The sequence below is a fragment of the Larus michahellis genome, chromosome 3, assembly GCF_964199755.1.
Source record: "Larus michahellis chromosome 3, bLarMic1.1, whole genome shotgun sequence".
NCBI classification, from domain to species: Eukaryota; Metazoa; Chordata; class Aves; order Charadriiformes; family Laridae; genus Larus; species Larus michahellis.
The window spans coordinates 106109510-106136874 of record NC_133898.1 but is presented as its reverse complement, the minus strand read 5'-3'; the positions used below and the strand labels follow the sequence as shown (position 1 = coordinate 106136874).

Here is a 27365-nt window from a genome sequence, read left to right as displayed (position 1 = left end):
CTCAGCCTCCTTTCCTCCAGGCTAAACAACCCCTGTTCCCTCAGCTGCTCCTCATAAGACTTATCCTCCAGATAAGTCTTCCAGCTTTGTTGCCCTTCTCTGGACACGCTCCAGCACCTCAGTGTCTGTCTTGTAGTGAGGGCCCCAAAACTGAACACAGTATTTGAGGTGTGTCCTCACCAGTGCCGAGTACAGGGAGATGATCACTTCCCTAGTCCTGCTGGCCATGCTACTTCTGATACAAGCCAGGATGCTGTTGGCCGCCTTGGCCACCTGGGCACACTGCTGGCTCACGTTCAGCTGGCTGTCGACCAACACCCCCAGGTCCTTTTCCGCTGGGCAGCTTTCCAGCCACTCTTCCCCAGGCCTGTAATGCTGACCTCAGACCATTGATTCAGCCTGTCTAGATCCCTCTATAGAGCCTTCTTACCCTCAGGCAGACCAACACTCCCACCCAGTTTGGCATCATCTGCAAACTTACTGAGAGTGCACTTGACCCCCTTATCCAGGTCGTTGATAAAGATATTAAACAGAACCGGCCCCATTACTGAGCCCTGGGGAAACACCACTTGTGACCAGCCGCCAACTGGATTTAAATCCATTCACCACAACCCTTGGGGCCTGGCCATTCAGCCAGTTTTTTACCCAGCAAAGAGCACACACATCCAAGCCATGAGCAGCCAGTTTCTTATGGAGAATGCTGTGGAAAGGTGTCAAAGGCTTTACCAAATTCCAGGTAAACAACATCCACAGCCTTTCCCTCATCCACTAAGTGGGTCACCTTTTCATAGAAAGAAATCAGGTTTGTCAAGCAGGACCTGCCTTTCATGAACCCATACTGACTGGGCCTGATCACTTGGTTGTCCTGCATGCAATGCATAATGGCACTCAGGATGATCTGTTCCATAACCTTCCACAGCACCAAAGCCAGACTGACAGGCCTGTAGTTCCCCGGATCCTCATTGCGGCCCTTCTTGTGGATGGGCGTCACATTTGCTAACCTCCAGTCAACTGGGACCTCCCTGGTAGCCAGGGCTGCTGATAAATGATGGAAAATGGCTTGGTGAGCACTTCCACCAGCTCCTTCAGGACCCTCGGGTGGATCCCCTCCAGCCCAATAGACCTGTGTATGTCTAAGTGCTGCAGCGGGTCACCCACCATTTCTTCTTGGATTACGGGGGCTTCATTCTGCTCCCTGTCCCTGTTTTCCAGATCAGGGGGCTGGGTACTCAGGGAACAACTGGTCCTACTACTAAAGACTAAGACAAAGAAGGCATTAATTACCTCAGTCTTTTCCTCATCCTTGGTCACTATGTTTCTGCCCCTGTCTAATAAAGGATGGAGATTATCTTTAGTCCTCCTTTTATTGCAAATGTATTTATAGAAACTTTTTTTATTGTCTTTAACAGCAGAAGCCAGATTAAGTTCTAGTTGGGGTTAGGCCCTTCTGATTTTCTCCCTACATAGCCTCACAACATCTTTGTAGTCCTCTTGAGTGGCCTGCCCTTTCTTCCAAAGGTCATAAACTCTGGTTTTTGCCCTGAGTTGCAACCATAGCTCTCTGTTCAGCCAGGTCAGTCACTTTCGCCAACAGCTCTTTTTTCAGCACATGGAGATGGCGTGCTCCTGCGCCTTTAAGACTCTCTTCATGAAAAACATCCAGCCTTCCTGGACTCCTTTGCCCTTCAGGACTTCCTCCTAAGGGAGTCTGTCAACCAGGCTCCTAAAAAGACCAAAGTCTGCCTTCCAGAAGTCCATGGTGGCAGTTCTGCTGACACCCCTCCTTGCTTCTCCAAGAATCGAAAACTCTATCGTTTTATGATCACTGTGCCCAAGATGGCCTCCAACCGTCACATCCCCCACAAGTCCTTCTCTGTTCACAAACAACAGGGACAGCAGGGTGCTTTCTCTAGTTGGCTCTCTCACCAGCTGTGTCAGGAAGTTATCCCCAACACACTCCAGGAACCTCCTAGACTTCCCTCTCAGTCTAATATAAGCAGAGAGTTTTCATTTATTATTATTCATTTTTTTAAAAAAGATGAAATGAGAGGTTCTGGCTGTGTATCAGGAAAACCTTTTTCACCATGAGGTCAGACAAGCAGTGGAACAGGTTGTGCAGTCTCCACCTTTGGAGGTTATCAAGTCCCAAATGGATAAAGCCCTGAGCAACCTGGCCTGACCCCATAGCTTTGAGATAAGGAAGTTTGACTCAAATGAAGTCCATTCTGATCTCAGTTTCTCTACGAAATTTTAGTTTTATGATCCAACTCATAATCTTTCCAGCATTCAGAATGCATTAATGTTTTTACTGTAATTAAAGTTGCTCTTACTTTAATACTTTCTTAGATTATTTTTTTCTTTTTCATAATGTTACTTATATTCTTTAATCCACTGCATTCTATGATGCGTTCTATGATGCATTCCATGTTTGGCTGCATTTTAAAGTAAAGTATCTGTTTACAGACAACCATCTTAGTTTTCAGTAATTATTTTTTAATATTTTAAGTGGACAAGGGTAACGACCCATTTTGCAAAGGTTACCTTTGTAAGTATTTTAAAGCATTACTTTAAAAAAATCTCTGCTGTAGTTTCTGACTGTTTCCAGATGAAAAAATATTTGCTTTGGAGTTGAGACAACTGTATACTACTAAGGCGTTAAGATCTAACATTTTTGGAGAGGGAGATGCTGATAGTTTTGGATTGCTTTGCATGTAAGACTTGAGTTGAAGTAACAGAGAGCATCTCTCTTACGAGGAAAGGCTGCTGGGTCTGTTTAGCCTGGAGAAGAGAAGACAGAGGGGTTCTCATAAATGCTTATAAATATCTAAAGGGTGATTGTCAAGAGGATTGAGCCAGACTCTTTTCAGTGGTGCCCGGCAACAGGAACAAACTGGAACACAGAAAATTCCGTCTGAAAATAAGGAAAAAGTTCTTTACTTTGAGGTGATGGAGCACTGGAACAGGCTGCCCAGAGAGGTGGTGGAGTCTCCTTCTCTGAAGACATTCAAAACCCGCCTGGACACGTTCCTGTGCAACCTGCTCGGGCAGGGGGGTTGGACTAGATGATCTCTACAGGTCCCTTCCAACCCCTACCATTCTGCGATTCTGTGAACAGCATCAGTCCTCTTGAGTGTCAGACTGACTTTGTTTACAACAAATACCTGCTAGAAATCTTGGAGAAATTAATCTAAATGTAGGCAATTTTTCTGTCCGGTCACCTAAAGCTCCACGAATCTCTAAGATTCTTATAAAGAAACATTTCCTGGACAACGTAAGTAGGAAAGCATCTGTTATACTGTAGAGTCTCTAGTTTCTTCTAGAACCAATCAAGAAATGTCTACTGCATTTACAGATAGATTGGAAAATGAAATATGAACTGCCTGTATATTTCAGCTGTGGCTGATACCGTTTCAGAAATGTATAACACCATGATATTATTTATATATAAAGTATTTTTTGAACTGTATGTTATTTCCTATTTTAACCAAATATGTAAGAATAAATTGTGATGCTTTACATTTTACAGAATGTTGGGAGCACAAGTAATAGGTCTATTAAAATCCGGTGTTTAAATTGACAAGTTCATAGGGAGTGAGACTGGACATTTGCTATTAGCTTCATTTTCACAGATAGAGTTGTTATTCTTTGAGAATCCAAGCCAGCGGGCCATGGAAGGAGAAGGCAGCATTGCCTCAGTGTGCTCTTCACGACAACAGCACAGCTCCTGCTAGCCACTGACTTACGTGGTACATCTTCTTGCAGTACTGTTCATCTTAGTCATCCACCTTCCACAAAAGTGTTTATTGCCTGGAATCAGGATTCGATAACAACTGCAGACAGGTTCCTATTACCCTGAATATTGTGTACTGCCATCTGCTATATTGGTGCATGTATCCTATGCCACGCACATACGTGCACCGTGTTACGCTCACCCAGTGTGCGCTAGTAAAATATACATTGTCTCTGGTGGGAAAAAATTAAGACTGTTTTAAGCAATAGGTGAAAAATGGAGCAAACATTGTTCTCTGAGTGATTTGAAAAAATGCCATTATTTGTACGAAATAAGGTCATGCACCTACACAGTCCAGAATGATTATTATCAGATTTTTTTTTTTATTCAGATCTGATTTTTCTGCTTACCTGTATTTTAGTTCTTCATTTGCAAGGGAGAAGTGGTCATACAATGAATATGCCTCATTTCCTTCCCAGTCTTTCAGGTGTATTTTAAGAACATAGCGCTTCTGATTAGTCAGTTGAGAAACAAACTCATTTCCCAGCCAGTACTCCCCAGCAGGATCACCAAATCCCTGTAATTCAAGTTGAATATTTAAATAGCTTTGCTTTGGTTTTGCTTTGAGTTTGAAATTATAACTTTACCAGTTTTTAAGTTTAATAGTTTTCAATCTGTCAACTAAGAATTTTACTGTATCTGTGAGGGTTATCAATCTGCAATATTTCAAAAAGTTAATTTCAGCAGAGACAAACTCAGGAATCTGAATTACTGAATCAATATTACTCAGTAGATTTGGAGCAGCTTCTACTGTTGCCACTAGAAACACAAATATAAATAACTCAAAAAATGTGGACATACCATGGAACAGTTGATGAAAGAAAAGCGAGGCTTCTCTTTAAAAACAAACATCAGACTTGCAAGTCTGCTTAGGCAAACAACTTATACTACTCTGACAAAGACAACCTCTACAACCTGCGTACATTCTAAGGATGCTATTAATATTACTTTGTTATATCAGATTTCAGATAATAATAACTAATATTAAGGCTTCAGCAAACACTGTTTACCATCTTGTACTCTTTCCACGTCCGGTGAAAGTCCACGCTGCCATCTTCACGTCTCTGAATAACAGTCCAACCGCCTCCACCAGTTTCCATGTCACAGTAGGCCTACCAGAGTAAGCATGTAACGGTGTAAGTGCATGCAGTCACAGGAAAACAAAAATACAAAGCATGTACTTTGCATAATTATATATCATAGAATCATAGAATGGTTAGAGTTGGAAGGGACATTAAAGATCACCTAGTTCCAACCCCTAGACCAGGCTGCTCAAAGCCCCTTCCAACCTGGCCTTGAACACTTCCAGGGATGGGGCATCCACAACTTCCCTGGGCAACCTGTGCCAGTGCCTCACCACCCTCACAGTAAAGAATTTCTTCCTAATACCTAATCTAAATCTCCCCTCTTTCAGATTAAAACTGTTACCCCTGGTGCTATCACTACGCTCTGTGATACAGTCCCTGCCCAATATAGTGGCATGTTTTAAAGTGTACAAGTGCAAAATGTGTATTAACCTAAAAATGCTGTTTTTCATAGCTTTCATAAAAATTATTTCCACAAATAATGAGATTCCTAAGTATATATCACACTTAACAGAGTACAAATAACACTTTAAAAATAGCTGATAACTCGTGTTAAAGGAAGAAAAAAATGAATGTAGCTTCTGAGTCTATAATTCCCTCTTGCACTGATATTTTTGTGAGTTGCCTAATGAAATATTTTTCCTGAAAGATGTTTTCATTTCTCCAGCATTTTTTCAGAGATCCATTCAAATTTCCCATGGTTTGTCAGAGTTAAATTCAGGAAGTGAACAATCTGAAATATGTTTTTATTTCCACTGTCATTGTCCAATACCTTTGCAGATGGTCTGACCCCAAAATTAAATCTAAGTGTAGAACTGCTATTACCTGAAAGTTAAATCTTGAAGCTATATTGTTATACATACAGCCTGCAATGAATATCTTATGTTCTAGAACAAAAAAGTAATGACTGCAAGATGTTTCCAAACATTCATAAATCATCTTTGATTTTACCAAGTTATTGCTAAATATTTGAAAGGATTGACACGTAATAGGCAGTTCACTGAACTCAGTTTTAGAATACCCAATAAATGCATTCTGGCACAGTAAAATTCAGGTTTATAGGTGACTTGTTAAGTCGATCCCCTTCTAGATTAAAATAGTAACTGACTGAGTTAAATAGAATTCTGGTATATATTCACTGCAGTGTCAGAGATAAAAGGTATTACCGGGAGTGCCAATATACCAGGGAGATGCTGATCAAATAAATCTCTTGAAAATTTAGAGGGAATTTTGGAGTGATGTTTGGGAGAAATAAGGGATAAATTAACAATAAAATCTTATGAATTATACTCCCGAATTTACATAAACTTTATAAAATCGTTACTGGTAAGAAAAATCTATATGAAATTTTTATGGGCTTCTCTTCTTCAGTTTCTTATTATGTGTTTCAGTTCCTACTAAATTGCTTCTCCCTTTGGGAACAAATTTGCAGTACCACAGCATTTGTCCTGAAGAGTCTATAGTGTCTATAAAAGCTAGTTGTCTCACCGTTCACATACAAAATGGATACTGGCTGTAACAGGAATATTTTATGTAAGACATTCACAGTCATTCACATTACAACTAAATTAAGTGCTATTTTAAGGCATTTAAAGTAATAATTCCAGCTGAATTGAAAATTTAGATGATAGGCATCAAGGAAATTGCATGTAACATTCAAAAACATCGATTAACATCTACAATAGCAGTATCAGACTGGAACAGTGGCCTGTGTAAATTAATTCCTGGCCTCCCTCTTTAAGTAGTTAAAAACTCCATGTTTCAGAGGAAGGTGAAACAGTTCTATTCTCAATCTGGCTGCTTATACTGTCCTTTCAGTGAGGTTCTCATATGTTAAAACAGTCACTATGACGCTAGAAGGAGATGAGGTAACCAGTACATTCCCTTTGCCCATGCCACGCTTTCCACCCAAGAAAGAAAAGGATTTTCCTTTCTAAGGCCATAAAACTGGCATCTCTTAGAAGCACTTACAGATGACTAACGTGAAATTTTTTGGTGTGGAAAATAATCAGTGTATGGTTTCTAGCTGCTGTACATCATGGTTGCACACTTGCTCCCTTGAACTAGCTAAAAAGGGAAAATTCTTTTTACCGCCTGTTAAGTCAGCATCATACAGTGAGATGTTTTGCTTTCAGGCTTGACTGGCAATCCAGAACCCTGTCTTTCAAGCCCTCACCTATGCAGCTTTGCTCATGAAATCATTCCTTTGCTTTCCAGATCGTTTCCCCAGAAATCAGTTCTCTGACTAACCAAGATGAAAATACTAGGAACTTCAAATTTACATACACAGTTGTTAATTAAAATTAAGTCAATGAAGAAAAATGGCAGTAAAGACTACTGAAAGAAAATTAATGAAACAAGTTGATTTTTTTTTATTTTTACTAAAAATACTCAAGTGAATGATGTATATTCATAAGTAATTTTAAGGATGGAGATAGGCTATTCAGTAAAATGAAGATTAAGGAAAGGATTTGCTTAGTTTAAAGTAAACACAATAAATTGCTGTGTCAGTCTGCAGAGGGAACAATTTCTTCATGATGTATGTGAAAGATGAAGGGAGAGGAAGCATTTATTTGGACTATAAATTCTTTTTTTAAAAAATTTTCATTCTACAGTAAATTATATGCATATGAGGCTTTCTCTAACACTCATTACTAGAACAGAACTCTTCTGACCTTTCGGCCTAGCCTAGGTTTTATATTCCAAAGGAAGAAATGTAACATTTCATAAAACTCGTAAAAATAGATACCAAGATTAAGCAGGCAGCAGGAGTCTTCAAACAGATGCCAAAAAGAATAAAGAGATTAGCCTCTCAAATTGCAACAAATTGGCAGGGGGAATATTTGATTTATCTTGTGAACTGCTTCACTACTTACAGTTCTAGGAGCTGTGGCACTGTGAGAGCTAAGGTCAGCTGTTTATATTTTTCACCTTCAGCTGAAGATCAGTGCTGTATTTCTGAAAATACTGTAATGTACATGTAACCAGAAGTAGTTCCCTTTCCAAAGATGGTAAGCGCGTAAACTGTGAGCAGTCAATTTGATGTCTTCACGGTCTAAGAAGTTGAGTTTCAGAGCAAGTAATTTTTCTTCTTATTTCTTGTACAGTAGGATATTTGGGGTATAAGTGTTTTCAGACCTACTTTCTGAATGGTAAGGCTCTGGCTGAGTTATCAGGATGAAGATCCACTACAGTTTTTATACCAAAGCAAGTGCAGTTGCCTCATCTGTGCAGTGTCCTTTTGCATCACTTTTGGCTGTTGTCTGAACACTTTTGAGTCATGATACTCAATGATTGCTATCTCTAGCTCCTAGAAATGTGGCTAAGAAAGAACTGTGATCTTAGGTTCCTTGTTGTGGAAAAATTTAACCTAATTACCAGTTACCAATGAAAAAGACAGATGATGAGACTTCTGAAATTCACAAAAAAAACCCCTCATCTGACCTAATACTGTATCAGAGAAGCTACACATATGCTCTTTTTTTAATGCTTGGGGTTGGAAACAATTTGTGTATGTGTATTTTAGACATCAGGTCCATGGCATGGGCTCCATTTGAAATGACTAGCTAGTTGTCTGGATGATCACTTTTTAGGAAAGTTATGCCAAACCATTTTGTTGGTAGATTCAAACTTGCCCAAATCACTTTCTGCAAGAAAGTTTTGGTTAAAAGGCCTTGGCTTGGAATGTGTGTTGGTTCTGGGACTGAAATTCTGTTCAACGGGGACGGAAGTGGGGAAGAGCTTAGCCACTGTTTCAGCCACTATTTTAAGATTTGGGGTAATATGTTGGTAATAGTTGCGGTAACGGCTGAGCTAATATATTAGGGTCATCCAGACTCAACTATTCTGCCTGGTAAAGACCAGGAGGTTAATTGGTTCAGGTGACTGCTATTAACATGCAGCTATTGACTTTTCATGGGTTTGCCTCTGCCATTTTTCCTTATGTCAGCAGTCTTTTGCTGTTTTTCCTCAGTGTTTTTAAAAGGACTTAGCTTTTGTCCTGGTGCAGAACAGGAAAGCTTGAAAATATTAATGGAATGAAATACTTGTTTCCCTCTCAGCTCTTGTATGCAATTCTTTAGTTTTAGATTATGATGGGAGAGAAATTAGTGACGTGGGCTAAATTACAGATTACACAGAAGTTGTTTATAAGCCTGTTGGGAGGTCAGAAGGTGTTACAAGAGGAAAAGACGAAAACATAAACAGCAGCGCAGCACTTTTGGCAAATAAAAAAGGTCATTCTGTTTCCTGGTCCGAGTGGCCATCCACATCATAAACAGTTGAAAACGGTATAATGTGTTGATTATCCCTAAACCTTCACTTCCCTTGACAGCTCCTCTTATGCATTTGTATTTGTATAAAAAGTCTGCATCAGATCAGAACTTTTCAGTCTCTTATTTTTCATGTCATATAGCAAGTAAAACCTTTGTTGTCTTTTTAAGTGTCTTTTTCATTCTATCTGAAGTGGGCAGAATAAGATTTAAAATTTTTAATGTTATTAAATGAATTACTAATTTAATTGAAGTATTACATTTTGACTACTTTTTTTAACCTAGTCAATTACCAAAATGTGCATTTTTGTTATGTGTTTTAAGCCTCCGTGTTCAAATGTAAAGGATTTAATATTTTATAGTCTAGGAAATTTGCCATTGTACTTTTGTTTCAGGGACAGAATATTTTGGTAATTTTTAGTTTTGTAGAAATGTATGTTGCTCTGGCTTCTCAGATCATACAGATTGCCTAAACATTTATGGCTTTGAAAATGCAGCATTAGAGTTTATGACAGAAATTTTCATTCTGTAATATGGCATGCACTTATATCTGCTTTTAGAAAATGTGCATGCTCTGTATAGTATATTTGACAGTAAAATTAAAATCAAAGGTATAAGCTTGAGACAAGTAATATGAAGAGATTCAAGGAATGTAACCCTTCCTGAGATGTCTAACAAAGACTGCTGCAATCTATTACTTTAGAGATGCAGTAGCTTGCATCTCCTTTAGCATTTAAAACTGTGATTGTAGATCTCCCTGCCATTTGAATACCAATCTGCTTCATGTGTAATAAAACACTGTATTGCATCTTATGTAACTAATTTGCCTGTGAAACAGATGTATTGAATATAGACACGACCATTCCAAAGGAAAACCAGCCTCCTTTTTTTTTTCAAGAGAAGCAGACTGCAGATATCATCATTTCTCTAGATGATATCTGCAAAAATTCCAGGGTTTATGTATTGTATTTTATAGGTTTTACCCAAACAAATTGCTTATTTCCTTTGGTTGAGAGCTTTGTAAGGGTAAAGATCACAAAGTCTGGATTGGGCTAGATGAAGTTTCGGCGCTTCAAAGACTAAACCTTTGCTATCAAAACTTGGGGGAAAAAATGCTTTCTCTGTCAGAGTTTTACTAATTGCTTTTCCACATGTGCCCTCATTTTTCTCTGCTTTTGTACATTTTCTGTTAGGTTTTTTCCCCCCAAGTATTTCTGATATAATGAAGTAGAGCCTTAGGAATTCCATAAAATACTTCAAATTTTGTAATGAAATGTCTACAATATGAAATTATAAAATGAAAACATTAGAAAATTATTTAGTGTTTGTCTAAAAAATAAATTAAGCATTTTTGTTTATATTCAAATGTCCCTTAGCCTCCTCAGCCTGCAATGTCTGAGAAGTTGGAAACATACGGTCATCATTTGAGCCCCACTCCTCAGAATGCCCACTGCAGTTTTTGGTTCTTTATTCTCACAGTCCACCTGGGACTTTTCTCCCTTTCAGATTTTATTGTTTGCTTCAACTGAATTGTATTAAAAACTGTCTGGATGGCTGTGCCCAGAGAGTTGTGATTAATGGGATGAAATCCTCTTGGCGGCCAGTCACCAGTGGTGTCCCTCAGGGCTCAGTTTTGGGGCCAATTTTGTTTAATATCTTTATCAATGATCTAGATGAGGGGATTGAGTGCACCCTCAGTAAGTTTGCAGATGACACCAAACTAGGTGGGAGTGTTGCTCTGCTTGAGGGCAGGAAGGCTCTACAGAGGGACCTGCACAGGCTGGATCCATGGGCCAAGGCCAACTGTATGAGGTTTAACAAGGCCAAGTGCCGGGTCCTGCATTTCGGTCACAACAACCCCAAGCAACGCTACAGGCTTGGGGAAGAGTGGCTGGAAAGCTGCCCAGCAGAAAAGGACCTGGGAGTGCTGGTGGACGGCCAGCTAAACATGAGCCAGCAGTGTGCCCAGGTGGCCAAGAAGGCCAACAGCATTCTGGCTAGTATCAGGAATAGCGTGGCCAGCAGGAGTAGGGAAGTGATGGTGCCTCTGTACTCGGCACTGGTGAGGCCTCACCTCGAGTCCTGTGTTCAGTTCTGGGCCCCTCTATACAAGAGGGACATGAAGTGCTGGAGCGTGTCCAGAGGAGAGCTACCAGGCTGGTGAGGGGTCTGGAGGACAAACCTTATGAAGAACGACTGAGGGAGCTGGGGTTGTTTAGCCTGGAGAAGAGGAGGCTGAGGGGAGACCTTATCACCCTCTACAACTACCTGAAAGGAGGCTGTAGAGAGATGGGGGCTGACCTCTTCTCCCTGGTGACAAGTGATAGGATGAGAGGAAATGGGTTCAAGTTACATCAGGGGAGGTTTAGATTGGATATTAGGAAACATTTTTTCACTGAAAGGGTTATTAAACATTGGAATAGGCTGCCCAGGGAGGTGGTGGATTCACCATCCCTGGAGGTGTTTAAAAAAAGGGTAGATGGGGCCCTTAGGGACATGGTTTAGAAGTGGTTTTTGTCAGGGTAGGTTAAAGGTTGGACTTGATGATCTTAAAGGTCCCTTCCAACCTCAGCAATTCTATGATTCTAAGATTCTATGAAGTTGCGGCAGGGGAGGTTTAGATTAGACATTAGGAAGAATTCCTTTACTGAAAGAGTGGTCAGGCACTGGAACAGCCTGCCCAGGGAGGTGGTTGAGTCACCATCCCTAGAGGCGTTTAAGAAACGTCTAGATGTGGCACTTCAGGGCATGCTCTAGTGGCAGAGATTGTAGGGGTTTGGTTTTGTGTGTGTGTGTTTGGTTGGACTCGATGATCTGAAAGGTCCTTTCCAACCATGAAGATTCTATGATTCTATGATTCTATATTATCTGAAGCCTTATCATTTTATTTACTTCTGTAGATGGAGAATCTCCATCAGGCATCCAGTGTTTCGTCCAATTGAGTGCCATTTTTAGCTCAAGGCCTCTTCTGTAGATGTATGCTGTATTGCTTTAACTTAATTTGACATTAAAGTTCATTTCAGTTAAACACATAGGGGAAAAAAAATATCCGTAGAGGAATTTAAACTGATCTAGTGAAACCACTGCAAACTCTCACCTTTTATTTAAACCAGAGCAGTATTTTCTAGGAAAGTTCACTCTGTTGCCCAGTGTCAGTGGGGCAGTTCTAATTAATTGCTAATCTAATTGTTATACAAATGCATTTAAAACTCTGCATAACAAAGAATTGGAACACATACATGAGTCTAGTACTAGTAGATTGCTTACATGAATACACATCCATAAGTACTCTTGCATGCCCCTGATTTTACCTCCTTTTGCCACCTGAAGGAACTAAGAACTTAAGACATGAGACTGCTGATCATGCAGAGCAATTGTGCTGGAGTTAGAGATTTTATAAAGAAATTACAGTACCATATTGCTTTAATTGTGTTAATTATGTGGAAACAAAGAATGAAATTCTGGCATGCTGAAATGAACAACAAAACGCTCATTCATTTCAACTGAGCCAAGATTTCACCTGAAGGACTTTCTTCTTCCTGTGAGATACTCAGATCTACAAGTGATGAAATGCTCATAAAAAACCAATATAAGTAATAAACTTCACTATTAACTAGCCTTTAAAATAGCGTATTTACCAGATCAAATAATTTTTTAACACACAGTATGTACTTCATAGCCATCCTACCTTCTTTTCTTGAGCAGTGTTTGGGACTGTTAAAGTGTAGATTCCACTTGTTGTAAGTCCAGATTTGTAAGCTTCAGCACAGTCTTTGAAGCTGATTTGCTCCTCTTTAGCTATGAAGTTGTTCTTAGCTGCTAAAAATACAATAGAAATGGAAGGCATTATAGGAGATGAATAAAAGTTACTAAGAAGCAATTAATGATGTAATCAGCTTAAAGCTTTGCAGTTCTGAAAAATATGCCTGGTCCTCAAAGAAACGATAGATCAAGGTATAAATTATGTATGTTACTACTTCATATTAGTTAGAGGCGTTATTCTGATATGAGCATGTTTGCTTGAGAGGTTGAAAAGTGCAGACACGTATTACAGAGTTGAATAAGAAAAATCAGGATCTCATTGAGTTGAACAGTTTCTGCTTCCATTCATTACCTTTGCTGGAATCCCGCATGCATTGCAACCTCTGCATGCATTAACTACTATTGCAAACATATCTAACTAGCAGCTGATGATATTAATAATCACCTTTGGCCACTACTCTAATATTGTGAAATCTAACATAAGAGTTATGAAATCTTTTAGAATACAGCTGATTGGAATAACTACTCTTACAAAGTTTTAGCTGATTTTTTCGCCCCCGTGCTCAGCAAGATGAAGCTGAAGCTTGGTAGCTCAGCCCAATCCACTACAAAAACATGCCTTCTGGAATTCATTTTGTGTAAAAAAAATACATTTTAATATGCCTAAGCCTTCTGATTTTACAGAACAATCTAAGGCTCATCTTTTTGTTCAGTTCTTTATTAACTATGGAGGTTGGAATTTCCTGGCATTTCGCCTTGCTGACTGATATTTCATATTTGACCCTTTTGGGGTTGGTTCTGTGTATTTTCCCTTTTAATTTAATCTAACAAGCCCAGCCAGTTACTACAAAGTTTTAGGTGTCATATAAATGCATGCTTATATTACAGTTGCTTATTATGGTCTTTTTAGCTTGCTTATTCATTATTTACCTGTTTACATGCCTTGCCTTAAATATAAAAATAACACGTTCAGTGTTTTAATTGCTTTTCCACACTCTATTGTTTGTATACTGTCTTAGAAGCTTTCCCTGCTAATTTTGTCCTTTTGGCAAACATTCATTATTTTTTCCACTCTGAGTTTAACAGCGTTGTAGCCAACATGACTTTGACTTGTTTACTTATTTGTGCACTAGCATAGCAGATAACATCAGCAGGAACATGTACAGCCTTGGTAATGGTATTTAAGGGGATAGTGTCAGTTGTTAAGACAAAAAACTTGAGATTTACTTTGTTTAGGAAAACCTACAACATCATATTATTTAGGACGCTGCTGAAAGCAAGGACTTCCAAACACCCGTTTCCTTTTTTGTGATCCAGCTTACAGTAATGTAGCATATCTATCTATCTGTAGCGATCCACCTATCTATACCGTCTTTTAAGTTGTAATGACAAGTATTTTAAAATTTTCCTAGTATTTAATTTTAAATCCTTTTCTTAGAGGTTCTATATGCTTGTGTATTTCCAGCCCTGAGAACTTTACAGGCAAACATGTCAGATTCTTTACTCTTTTATACAGAACAGCCATACCTTCTTAATTTGTCAAAGTTCCGTATTAGACATGAAATTCAAGGTAAGGAATTTGTCCATTTGTTTAAATGCTGTTTGGCCATAAATTTCAGTTTATGGTTTGTGTGGTTTTTTATGGAGCATGTGAATCTGCATAAATTTGGAAGCTATGCTCAGTGGCTATGATTTGTTGCAGGGCTGTCAGGCATTTAGGGGTGAGATTATTGCCTATAAAATTTGCTAGGCTGAGGGATTTTTAGGATGAACTGGGAAGCTTCAGTGACAGACTGGAGGGCTTTTGGGAGTCCCTGCTGCCCTGGGCTGGGGCTTTCTGTTGTTTGGGGCATATATAGGTGCTAAAACCTGGGCCAGTGCTGATTCCTTTGCCTTTAATAGCCACTGTAATTTGTCTTTTCTTTGATCAACTTTCTGTGCATAGAGCAATGGCACAGAATGGTGGCGGAAGTAACTTTTGTGAGCCAGGAAGAAAAGCTGCAGGCCTACGTCATGCAGTCTAACCTAGATACATGCTCAAGGGAGCGTGTACTGCCAGACGAATGAATGCCACGTGAGATGAGTGATACTTGGCATCTCTGTATTTTGTTGAACCACTGAAGAAGTGGGCAGGCAAACCAATATAAACCACAAAAGACAAGCAAAATGTTGAGAAGAAACCACGTAAATGTTGTGGTTGTTCCCCCCAACCCCTAAAAAATAGGTTAGTTAACTCAGATGCAGAATTTAAGGCAAAAAAAACCCCAAAACTTTCTGAGAAGCAGAAGCATGAGGAAACTGGTTGTAAGACTTTATGGGTAATAATGTACACAAATTAGGGAATGTCACTCAAATGATATAAGCATATCTGCTTTTACTTACAGTTTGGTGTAGATATCATAGTAAGCAAGTTATGAACAGTCTCCATCAGATCATGTTGCTGTTTTTGCAGAACTGAGTTGTTTACTGTAGCTGTAACTAACTGCTTTTCTAGTTCTTCTATAATAGAATTCTGTCTGGCTACTAGGACTTGGAGCTGATCTTTTTCATCTTTTATTGACTTCAGCTGAAGTGTGTGCTTGTCTTCCATCTCAAGAACTCTTTTTTCTAGAAAGCTAAACAAAAGTTTACAATTAGGCTCTCAAAAATAGTTGTGAGTTCATGTAAAGAGAATCAAGCCTGTTGCAGAAGTTTCCTTATTCATAAGTACTCAACTTCATTCTCTGATGCCGTGCATGCTATAGAAAGCTAAATGACTGATGAGTTTAGTTCCACGTATATGCTTTAATTTATTATATAACTAATTAGTATATTAATAAACAACATTATTGAGTACAGTCTGTATCACAGGCTTTTAAAGTGTAACAACTGGGTGTCTGATAATTCAGCGTTATGAAAGATATACTTAGGTCCTGAAAAAAGAGTAGTAGTGCTAGAAGTACGGGGAGTGTAAAATGGATGTACATCCAAAGTAACCATTACTTATGACTATGAAGTGTCTTGAATACCATTCTCTTACAGGTTAGGCATAACAGTGAAAGATTTCATGGTTTTGCCCTATTAAAAGATGAAACTTATTAAAAGATGAACCTATGAACTTTTCAAATGTCTGGTAATTATAATAAAATATATACTTAAATAAATGTTATGGCATTAAGACAGCGAAACATGCAAATAGTTACTTGAAGATGTGTTACCCATCTCCAGTTCTGGAGCTGGCATGAGTAGGTGACTGGCTAGAAAATTATTTCATTGGTAATTGTTCTGATGCAGACTTTGAGAAAGCTGATCTTAACAGACGCATGGCCGGAAATGAGAAGTTCAACTAAAATCCATTACTGTTACTGAAAAAAATCCCGAACCTTATAATAATTGAGCAGATATTAGCTCAGTGCCAGATCATTTTTGCTAGGTGAGAAATAATGCTTTTGTGTTTACATGGGTTTTACAAGGGTATTCTAAAGTCTGCTGACTTCAAACCAAAACAAAAAAAGGGACATTTTAAATTCACTATTTACTTTGGTTTCCATTTGATAAGGGTGCTTGTTTTTATTAAGCTGGTAGATAAAATCTTTAGGGAGCATATATAAGTGTAGTAGAGTAGTGAACAAAAATGTCAAAACATGTCTCTTGGTTTTTTTAAGCTAATTCTTTTAAAATAAAAAACACTTTGCACATATGGTTCTCATTGAAAAACATGTCTTTGAAGGAGAAAACTTACTGTTATTGCTGCTTTTAGATTTCTCTGTAAATTATTTATTGCCAAAGGTAAAATAAGACCCTGGTGATATGAAAATGAAACTAGCTGAAAAAAGGTATGAGCCTTTGGACAACAGCTGGCTACAGAAATGGACAGGAGTAATAGCTGGTTATCAGTCTGAATTTCAAAAGATTGATTAGTAAGGAACATTGAATATGGGTAGTATTTGACTTTTCTCACCAGGTTGGAACAAAATTGTGGCAATGACATGATTGTGTATTAGGAGAGCTGTGTACTACGTGGAAATAAAATTTTAGAGATGGGTTTGCACTGGCTTACTTTGGGACAGGCTACATAATCCATACCTTTGTCTGGGTAAATCTAAAGAAGAACACGAGTTGGCTACAACTGAAGTACTGAGAAGTATTTCAGTTTTAACCTTAAGTTCCTCATATAAAGGAGAACTTTAGATAATGAAGAATGATATATAAACAGATCAGAAGAATAAACCTGCATGATCCTCTGGGCCTTTAAAAATATATGACCCTTGTAATGAGCATAGCTGGCTGTGGGGAGCTTCTGTACGAGGCATTATTTTTCTACTCGAGTACATTTATTTCTAAAACCATTAGAAGGTCACTTCAGGTAATAGTGTTTTGTTGGGTTGATAGGCAAACTTACCTGTTTTTTTCTTGTAATTTAGTTATCTCATTGGTCTGATCTGAAATCTGTCTTTCTAGTTTGTTTGTCGAAAGAGAGTGTTCCAAAAGCTGAAGTTCAAGTCTGGTTGTCTGGTTTAATACCTAAATAAAATTTATAAAAATATTTGACAATCAATACACTTTTTTTAAATAAACTGTAATTTCTTTATGTTGTGAAATCATGCAAATCTCTACTTAAGCCTATAATTTAAAAATTATTATTTAAGAACTAATTTGGGCACAAATGCTCATAGAATTAGAACGAAGAATAATACACAGATTTGCACTAATTTGGTTGTTACACTGTCATATATAATTGGGAGTATTTCAGTAGTATGCTACATTTCTGATCAATGCCTGGGAGCTGCTGTGTACTTTAGTTTTGCTGTGATAACTTCCCCTCTATGATGATATTCTTATTTCATTACTAGAACTATTATGGTGGTTGTTCAGAGAATATTTTGAGTTGTTTTCTCGGTGTGGTGTAGAAAGAAAGTACTTTGTGTATCTCTTACTGGTTGAAATCTTGGCCCAGTCCTGAAATCACTATATAGTTCCCATTTAGCTGTTTTCCTTAATCCCAAATGATATTTTAAAGTGTTTATCATGTGAACTGCACTTCTGTTGATTCATTCCTTGCATTTTAATGTTACCTTTTCTATATGTATTGTTTACTGCCTAAATTTATTTGCATCTTTAAATGAAGGAATGCAAATATTAGGAAACATGGAAGATACTTTTCTGTTTGTATCGGATTGCATTATTTTGAGGCAAGTTTTCTAGAAATATTTTCTCATTGTTTTAGAACAGCTTTTTTTAATTCAGCAGAATTTGGCTTTTCTTGGCAGGAAGAATTGATTACTCATGTCCTTCATGTTATACAGTCATTCAGGACATGATTTCACACTTAAGTGTAATTGAAAACTATTGCCAAAAGTAAGTGTCCTTGAGAGAGCAATTGTTTGGTTAATTTCCTCATGTTGTTAATTAAGCCCTTAACCCAGTCACCAGTAATTTCAAGCAGAGAAGGAAAGTCACAGTGATGATTTTCTTCCTCTAAGCAGAAAATAACTGAATAATTTCCACAAAGACATTACTGTGAATGAATAAATACATTCTCTCAAAATGTGCAAAATACTGGGCTCCTGAATAATGCAATCAGAAAGCTGAATTCAGTACACCTGTGAGCTATGAACTATCACTTAATCAAAGAGTTCACAAAGGCTTGGTTTGGGTTAAAAAAAAAAAAAATTAATTAATTGGATTAATTCTAAAGATAGTAAAATGTCTAACAAGGATTTTAGGTTTTACATGCTATTTGCATTATAGAAAATGTTGTGTGCTGCACACTGTATTCATTATTTGTTTTGGGAATTATATATCTGAATTTTCCTACCATGTCATCGAAACTACAAATACATACCATCTGCATTGATTGGACTTGCCCTTATAACATATTAAAATCTACATTCTATTTCACAGAATGTCTTATTGCAGTTAATGTTTTTCAATTAAAGCAATAATTAAAGATAAACCCATTTTTTTGTTTTAAATAATCTAGAGAATAATATGTACAGTAGTAAGTTTACTTCTGTGCGAATATATACTTTTCTAGTAGCCTCCTCCTAATTACTTTTTTCTTGATTCATCTCTGATTCATTTCTTTATCCCTCTGTTAAATAACAATAATATAGTGCATTTTGCTGGAAATGAACTGTTATCCCACAGCATCTGTGAAAACACTCATTAGAGACGCATTTTTCTTGATAAGAATCTTTAAAAAACACAAAGTAAAATTTAAATGTAAAAAACCAATTAGCCTGGTAAATTGAACAAAGGAAGATTGAAGGAACTCTCTTATAGCTAAGATCTGGTGGTGAGAGGTGAATAATAACAGATATACAAGGAGGGCTGCATAAAAGCATACTCGTACCCAACCGATGCTTGGATATAGTATACTAGTTTTAAGTATATTAGCTTTAAAGAAGAATGTAACATGAAGTATGCTAGTCATACTTCAAATCCTGCTGTAATAGAACTCTTTCAAATGACAACAGCGGGCTTGAGATGGAACTATGTATTACCAAATACTAATGTTTCCTTAAGATGGGCAGAGCTGTTGACTATGATTGACTTCTAATTGTTGAGCTGAATGGTGTAACTCTAGACTGTGTTAAATGTATAGTTGTAGGTGTTTGGGAAGCAGAAGCATTTTTAGGTTGAAATTCATTACTTACTTGTGCTTCAACATCTGTTAATTTGCGAGTCTGTTCAGCTGTTTGATTTAGTAAGTTTGTGCCTATTTCAATCATTACTGCAGTCTGGTTCTGCACTGCAGTTTGCTGGATCTCTACCATTTCTTTCTTCATACTGTCTTGGATGTAATTCTCAAGCTACATGGGAAAGGAAAGAGAGAAGATAGTTGCATTCTTTAAATGTTGGAAGGGGGGGGAGGTAGTACAGTAAGCCTGCTGGCTGCCTTGCTAAACAAATTTGTTCCTCGTCCTTGTCTGTTATGCATTTATGTGAAGTTTCCCAATGTTAAGCTCTGTGAGAAGAAGGGCAAATATGACAACGAATGTGTGGCCACCCATTTTCTAAAGGCAGGAACAGAAATTTGCAGGAGGTAGGTAGAAGGCACGGTGGTGAGAATGCTTGTGGGCACTTGGAAGCTTTTCTGCCTTAGTGCTCCCACCATTGTAACCATCAGAGGAGCTTCACCAGCTTTGGCAGCAATGGGAATTTTTTTAGAAGACCAAAGTTTAGGAGTTTAGTCATCTTCCTGTATCTAGACTTAAATATTTTCAAAAGCATTTTTCATCACATGACCGAAAGTCAGAGAAGAGGTCAGATGTCATTTAACACTGTTATGTGCACATTTTTATCTGAGAGAATTTCAAATAAAGACATGAAACAGTAGGGAAACCTATAAATACTTTAAATGCTTAATATTTAGGAATGCAAAAACTTTTAAATACTTGATTCTGAAGTCATTTCTGTGTCTAAACTATTAAGGCTTTTTTGGTAGTAATTTTAAAAGAGAGTGCACTGCTCCCTTAGGAAAGCAAAGAGAAAAGAAGTCGCAAGGAGAAAATCCAAGTAACCGTTCATGAAGTCTTCCTTTCCACATGTCTAGATTATCCAAAGGCAGTCTAATTTTTCTCCATGCTTCTTTAATATCGTTTCCTCAGTAACTTTGCAAATATTTTGTATTTTTTCATGAGTCATTGCTTATGTTTGAACTCTTAAAAATCCAGGCCATGTAATTTCTTTTTTTTCATTGACTGGGGAAATTTCTAGAAATTTCTAGAATCAAATTTCTACTTCACTCCAACATTGTTCTAGCAAGAGAACCATAATCATTTTTGAGCTTCATGCTGTACCTTCAAAGAGGATACTACCCGATAAGAAATAGCTAGTGTCACTAAACTCAAATTATAAAACATCACCAATTCCTAATCTAAGCAAAATGGTAAAACATGTTGATATCTTGATTTTTAAAAATATTATTTTGATAATGCTATCTTGATATGAATAATGGCTTGTAGTGAGGCGGAGCTTTGACCATTATTGTATGGCTACGTTCCATATCAGTGAGGAAAAAGGAGCTTATGATTTAATATTCTATCAAACCACTGTTCAGATATAGCCACTCCACTTCTGACCAGCTAAAGATCAACAGGCAGATCAGCTTGGACTGTTTCCCCCTTAAATATTACTTGAGCAAGGAATGGATTATTTTTTTCTGACTTCACAGTTGTTTTTTAAAAGTGGCAAATGAAGAAAACAGGGTGTACCAAGAAGTTAAAACCTCTCAAACTGGAAGTATATTCTTAGTTTGAAGTAAGCATTATTACTTTTTGTCCAACGTGACCAAACTTTCAAAGCAGTATTTGCATGTTCGCTCCGTTCTGCCCGTGCAGCTGGTGAACTGCAACGCACAACTGAGATTTCAGATCTGGCACACGCTTTGACCCCCATCTATTATACTGCTGCATAAGCATACTTACTTTGCAGGTGTACCACAAGGATTTAAAACGAGCCTTTAGACAGCCTTTAGACGCTCTTTGCCTAATACCCTTTCTGAATACTATAAGTAAGCATACAATCAACTGGGGTTTGGCAGTAATTTAACATGGGTATCTTCAATCGCCATCACACTATGGCAATTAGACTTGTTCCCTTTTTGCAGGATCAGTTCTTAAGCGTTACCTTCTGCTCCTGGATATCCCTCATTTTCAAAAGCTTCCCCACCCAGACACAAATCTAACTTGACCAAAGACGTTGTAAATTTTTTCAAACTTTGGTGACATTTTGTAGGTCATCTTCTTGTTTTCTCCTGAACTAAGATCTTTTAATTGTGTAGTAATGGTAAGACATCTTTGGTCCTCGATGATTAGGCTATGAGATGTTGGAGTGTAGTGATAATTTAATTTAAAAAGCAGTGCAAGATGGTATTTAGTGCACCATAGTCCAAGGAGATGTGCAAAATTCTGAAAGCTTTTATATAAATAAGTAATTTTTCACTAAAGTTAGATGCTGCTCCATGAAGACCGCAAACACCAATTAATATGTGTCCCTCTGAAAAGGTTAGACATCTGTGAATTAATTTATATAAGTCCTAATTACTAAATTAACTTTAGCAACTGAAGCTGGAGAACTGGGCATCATTATAGACAACTTGGAAAAGACCTTTGCTCAAATACACCTCTGTTAAAAGAAAATGGAGATCTCCAGAATGCCTTTTATTTGCCTTGGTACCACAGTCAGGTATTGTAATGCCTTTACAAAGATCAAGGGTATGGCCTCACCTGGCAGACTTAATGCACATCTGCAGTTAGAAGGGACAGTGGGGGAAAAAAAAGGACATAGAGAGAAAAAAAGGAGTGAGGCATCTCAGGTTATCAGAGAGCTACCATATGAGAAAGCATTGAAAATATTGCATCTTCTATGGCATCTCCAGGTCCTGCACCTGGGTCATCGCAATCCCAGGCACAAATACAGGCTGGGCGGAGAATGGCTTGAGAGCACCCCTGAGGAGAAGGACTTGGGGGTGCTGGTGAACAAGAAGCTCAACATGAGCTGGCAATGCGCACTTGCAGCCCAGAAAGCCAACCACATCCTGGGCTGCTTCAAAAGAAGCATGGCCAGCAGGTCAAGGAAGGTGATTCTGCCCCTCTACTCTGCTCTGGTGAGACCCCACTTGGAGTACTGCATCCAGCTCAGGGGTCCCCAACATAAGAAGGACGTGGACCTGTTGGAACAGGTCCAGCAGAGGGCCACGAAGGTGATCAGAGGGCTGGAGCACCTCTGCTAGGAGGACAGGCTGAGAGAGTTGGGGTTGTTCAGCCTGGAGAAGAGAAGGCTCCGGGGAGACCTTATAGCAGCCTTCCAGTACCTAAAGGGGGCCTACAGGAAGGATGGGGAGGGACTCTTTATCAGGGAGTGTAATGAGAGGACACGGGGTAACGGCCTCAAACTGAGAGAAGGTAGATTTAGATTGGATATCAGGAAAAAATTCTTTACTGTGAGGGTGGTGAGACACTGGAACAGGTTGCCCAGGGAAGTTATGGATGCCCCATCCCTGGAAATGTTCAAGGCCAGGCTGGATGGGGCTTTGAGCAGCCTGGTCTAGTGGGAGGTGTCCCTGCCCATGGCAGGGGGTTGGAACTACATGATCTTTAAGGTCCCTTTCAACCCAAACCATTCTGTGATTCTGTGACTCTTTAATTTAGAAAAAAAGCCTGCCAAAAAAAGAAGAAAGAAGGCCATAAATAAATGAGCAAAGAAAGGTTGATCACGAGCTTTGATTCTTTCATAAAACAATTGTGGACATTAAACCTCATTGTTCAGGGTTGGCTTCTCGTTCACTAGAGAGAGATCAGAATGAGCAAAGTCACCTCTGCAAACAGGATTACAGAACTGCATGACTTCTTTGAAAATGTTATCACTGAGTTATTCCAAAACACACTACTAGAAAATGAGTTAATTCTGGTCTTAAAGGTAAGGTAAACATTTTATGGTAGGCTTAGGCAATTGCCCAGTTAAAGCACACAGCTGTAAGGTTGCTCTGATTACAGTACGCAAAACCTGTGATTACAATTTAAGGCATCTGGTGGTTCTGGTTGCCAGATTTTTATACCCCTTGTCACTGTGCTTGCAACCTTAGAAAGCAGTTTTGTTTGGACACGCAGGTCTACATTTTCATAATTTATCTTATTTGAAAATCTGTAAGTATAAGCCTATCTCCAAGCACCTAACATCTTTCAAATAATATCTCATTCATGTGATGTATTCTAAATCATTGAAGTATTCTCCTGACTCCAGTTTAACAGTTTGTCTTCACATCTGTTTTTCAACTTAAAAATATTAAATAAGTAACTTAGGGAATATGGTATTTCTGCTTACTTGAAAGCATGAAATATGAACATCAAAAGGGATTTATTTTAAGATTTAAAGCCAGTTTCATGATCTGGCTCATTTATTGTAATTTAGAGCAACATGAAATATCAAAACGATATTGACCTATTAAGTGGCTTTGGAGCTTCTTGTGGGAAGCTCCAAGGGGAGCATGATTACGTAAACCCCTTCTGTTCTTTCCTTCACATTCACTACTCCTCTCCCACTTTTGGGCATTCTCTGCATGTACACATCATAAAATCTCTTTTCCTGACGGGAGCCAATATACGCCCTCATCCCTCTTTGCTTATATTCCCCTCTCTCCATCATACAATGCAGAACTGTAGAAAGCAGGACTTTTTACAACTACATTTCACAATTTTTCTCATGGCAGGTGCTTGCTTTCATCTTCTTTAAAGGCAAATAAAAGTATTATTTTCATGCAAAATGCTCATCATCTCCCACTGACCTTAGCAAGAGAGAACATGTTCCCATCTCCTACTCTCAGAGAGCGAGGCCCTTGGCTTTCCCTGAGAGGGAGGTGGGAGAACTTTTTCAATACAGGCTCCAGTTAAGGCAGCCAAGGCTGAGCTTCATCAACAACACTGAGGATTAGCAGTGATTTTGCAAGACTGCAGTTCTTTGTGGCACACTTCTTTGTAGACTACTATTCATTAGCTCCTGCCAACGAGCCTCCTTCCTTTATAAGCAGTAGCACACTCAGAATTTCTCAAGGGGAGAGAATAGCTTGGGTCATTTACAAGAGGAAAGGGCACAGGAATTAAATGCTTCAGTCCCCATCCATGAGTTCAGGAGCTTGGCAGTTTGGTTTGTACAGCATGTCTGTCTTCGCCAATATTTTGCTCAAATTCGGAAGGTGCCGCAGAGATTATCTGCCAAATTTCTCCTTTGCCACATGCCAAAGTTGTTTTTTTAAATCTCTTTTTAATTCAATTAATAGCTGGCGTAGAAGACTTGGGTTGATATATTTTAACCTTGATTACATGATGGTTATTTTGGGCAAAGTAATTGTTAAAACCTAATAGCTGACTATTAGTGATGCACCTTCTTTCAGAAATTCTGCTTTTGAGGGAGTAAGTCAATCAATGAATCTTACCTTAAGGAAATTGCAGAGGAGAGGGAAAGAGATGTATTAATATATTCAGATTTGAAAGAAGGGACAGTTAGCAGATAGCATTTCAGTGATTCTTCACGGGATTTTTTTTCATGAAATGATCTATTTTTTGTGTAAGACTTTGGCTGGCACGTATTCTTGAAGAAAGTAAATATAAAAATGAAAGCACAGATGGGGAAAAAGCATGTCTCTTGAAGTATGCTTAAATTGCAAAAACAGCTGGGAAAATTGAAAAAAAATAATTTCACAATTAAGGTTTGTAATATAGTGATACATTTTAGAGAGACAATTCTCTAAGGTCATCAGTTTGGGGCTGTCATGCTTTATTACTTCAAATCATATAAAATCATAAAATTTGACAAAAATACTTTAGCTGAGTTGCCAAAAAAAATGAGGACAGATCAATCATATTGGAGCACATTCCACAACATTGCTTTTATAGCCAAGATTGTCTTTTTTTAAACGAGCTTGAAATTGGCAAGAAAGAAAAGACAACATGTAGAGTATGCGTTAAAAGAAATTTGTTTTCTAACCATTGGCAGAGATAGTATTAATCCTTTATGAAGGATTGCCAATACTTATTTAAATGAAGAGCCTTCCTGATTAGTGTCGTATAGTTTGTGTCCATATTACAGAACAATGTTCCAAAGAATCAATAACGTTGTGCGTTTTGTAGACACTTTAACTTAACATTTTTTCATTTAAAGTTATAAACGACGTCTTGGTTTTGTTCTTTGCTGCCAAATAGTCTATACTAATTAAATGGCCGTGTTCCTGGAAGCATTTACAGCTGTATGAATACATACGTCCCTTCTTTGCCAAATGCTACCCCATATAAATGGTACAAATAGTACTGGCTACTAGTTTCATTTTACAGAATTTGTCAGTTATTGGAGCAGTCTTTCCAAATAAAGTTTGGTGATTTTCTTAATGTTTATAATCTGATTCTGTCAACTGCAACATTTATTTTCAGAGAGAGGTAATGTTAATCCTGAGTTTCTACATACTGCTGTGTCCCCTAGAAGAAGTTGGTAGATGGCTGGAGCTGCATGATCCTTTGTATCCACCCCTAACATCATCAGAATCTATCAAGATCTCTTTTCCTTGGATCAAATTTGGATTGCTAAAGTAAGCAATTTACCACTTCCAGGGAATTCATCTATAAGTTTGAGAAAATTCCAAAAGCACTGTTTTTAGGCTTTCTCACAACTTGTCTACAGAAATCTGAAGATAGTCTTTATTCTTACAATAAAGCATCCGTTCTAAAACTGTACCTGCTAGGAGAAATAGCAAAGAGGTCAAAGTTTATCTGCAGTCATATCTCTATAGCCCTGTATTTAGATCAGCAGATTCATTGCATGAAAAATGTCATTAGCCCCATAAACTCAGCAACTGCTATGTGTGATATACTGTATGAAGCTCTGCTGCATTTGGGTTGTTCATTCTATCTAACAGCTGATCGCTGGCCAAATGGAGAGGTCATAGACCTCCATGCCCCAGCAACGTGTTCCTTCTCCCTTCATTGCACCAACTCTCACATTTGTTGTTGGACCTTCGACTGAGCCTGGAGTCACTAACCTAAAATGAAACAAGGACAGTTTCCTGTCAAGTTTGTGGATCATGGATTTCTCCTAGATGTCAAAACTGTTACCAAGGTAACTGTGGCTGTTGATAGTGCAGAAAAGTTATTTTAAGAACTGATATGATTTTAAATTATATGCTAGAGTTTGAAATACAGACTTTGCCTAATATTCTTGTAAAGATACCAGTGCCTATGAGGGTCATTATCTTCCTCTGATTGCAATGACAACTAATTGTTCTCCTGCCATTAACTTGAAATCTTAGATATTCTTCATATTCTTGTTAGCGGCAGTCTGATAAATATGGAATAATTTAACTAAAACTAGATTTCTTCATAATTTCAAGGGGGAAAACCAAAGAATATGCATAAGGTTTCCATGAGAAACGGCTATATTTCTATTCAGACCTTGATTGTGTTTAGTAATTAATTTAAAAAATAGTTCAAAAGGCCTTGCAGAAGTATTGATCAGGTTGTATTACAACACTTATTGCATGCATAGTCATCTAATGTAGATACAGAGAAAACTGCAGGGGTAATGACATGTCTGTAGTGTTTTTCCTCTAATTTTTGTTTTGAATTTCCAAAAGTGGAGTAGATCCAGTAAAAAAACCTAGCAACAGAAAATACAACAAGCAAATACGAGGCACTTTTTAAATATGTGTTGAAGCTACAGTGTTTGACATATACTAAGCTGTCAAAAGCTTTTTGAGTTATTGTTCTTGCATCCCTACTAAAATTGTTCCGTGCTTTATTCAAAACTTATCTTTGTGAATTTAAACCAAAGGAACTTAATCAGCCCTCCCAATACCTGTGGTCATCTTCCTGACATTTTGTTCCCCAGGATGTTTAGTTTTTACACAAAAGTGAGCAAGATGGAAAATGAATTTAAGCATCCGTGATCAATTTTGCTTAGTTCTAGTGACAGGACAAAATAAGAAAA

At 38.0% G+C, this 27365-nt stretch overlaps 2 protein-coding genes across 5 annotated transcripts in view; one reads left to right on the top strand and one right to left on the bottom strand.

The window, feature by feature from the left end:
* The window catches only part of MCPH1 (microcephalin 1), a 135789-nt gene that overhangs the window by 56423 nt on the left and 52001 nt on the right, over positions 1 to 27365 (top strand). The gene's annotated exons all lie outside the window — the stretch shown is intronic.
* The window catches only part of ANGPT2 (angiopoietin 2), a 47322-nt gene that overhangs the window by 3759 nt on the left and 16198 nt on the right, over positions 1 to 27365 (bottom strand). Inside the window, exons 2-7 of one of the 4 annotated variants that reach the window (XM_074581648.1) lie at positions 19547 to 19702; positions 17290 to 17411; positions 15291 to 15523; positions 12835 to 12965; positions 4801 to 4902; positions 4141 to 4307 (exon numbers count right to left, since the gene is read on the bottom strand). In XM_074581648.1, coding sequence (XP_074437749.1) covers positions 4141 to 4307; positions 4801 to 4902; positions 12835 to 12965; positions 15291 to 15523; positions 17290 to 17411; positions 19547 to 19702 — 911 coding nt within the window. The remainder of the gene's footprint in view (positions 1 to 4140; positions 4308 to 4800; positions 4903 to 12834; positions 12966 to 15290; positions 15524 to 17289; positions 17412 to 19546; positions 19703 to 27365) is intronic. The other 3 variants (XM_074581647.1, XM_074581649.1, XM_074581650.1) reach the window with 3 other exon arrangements.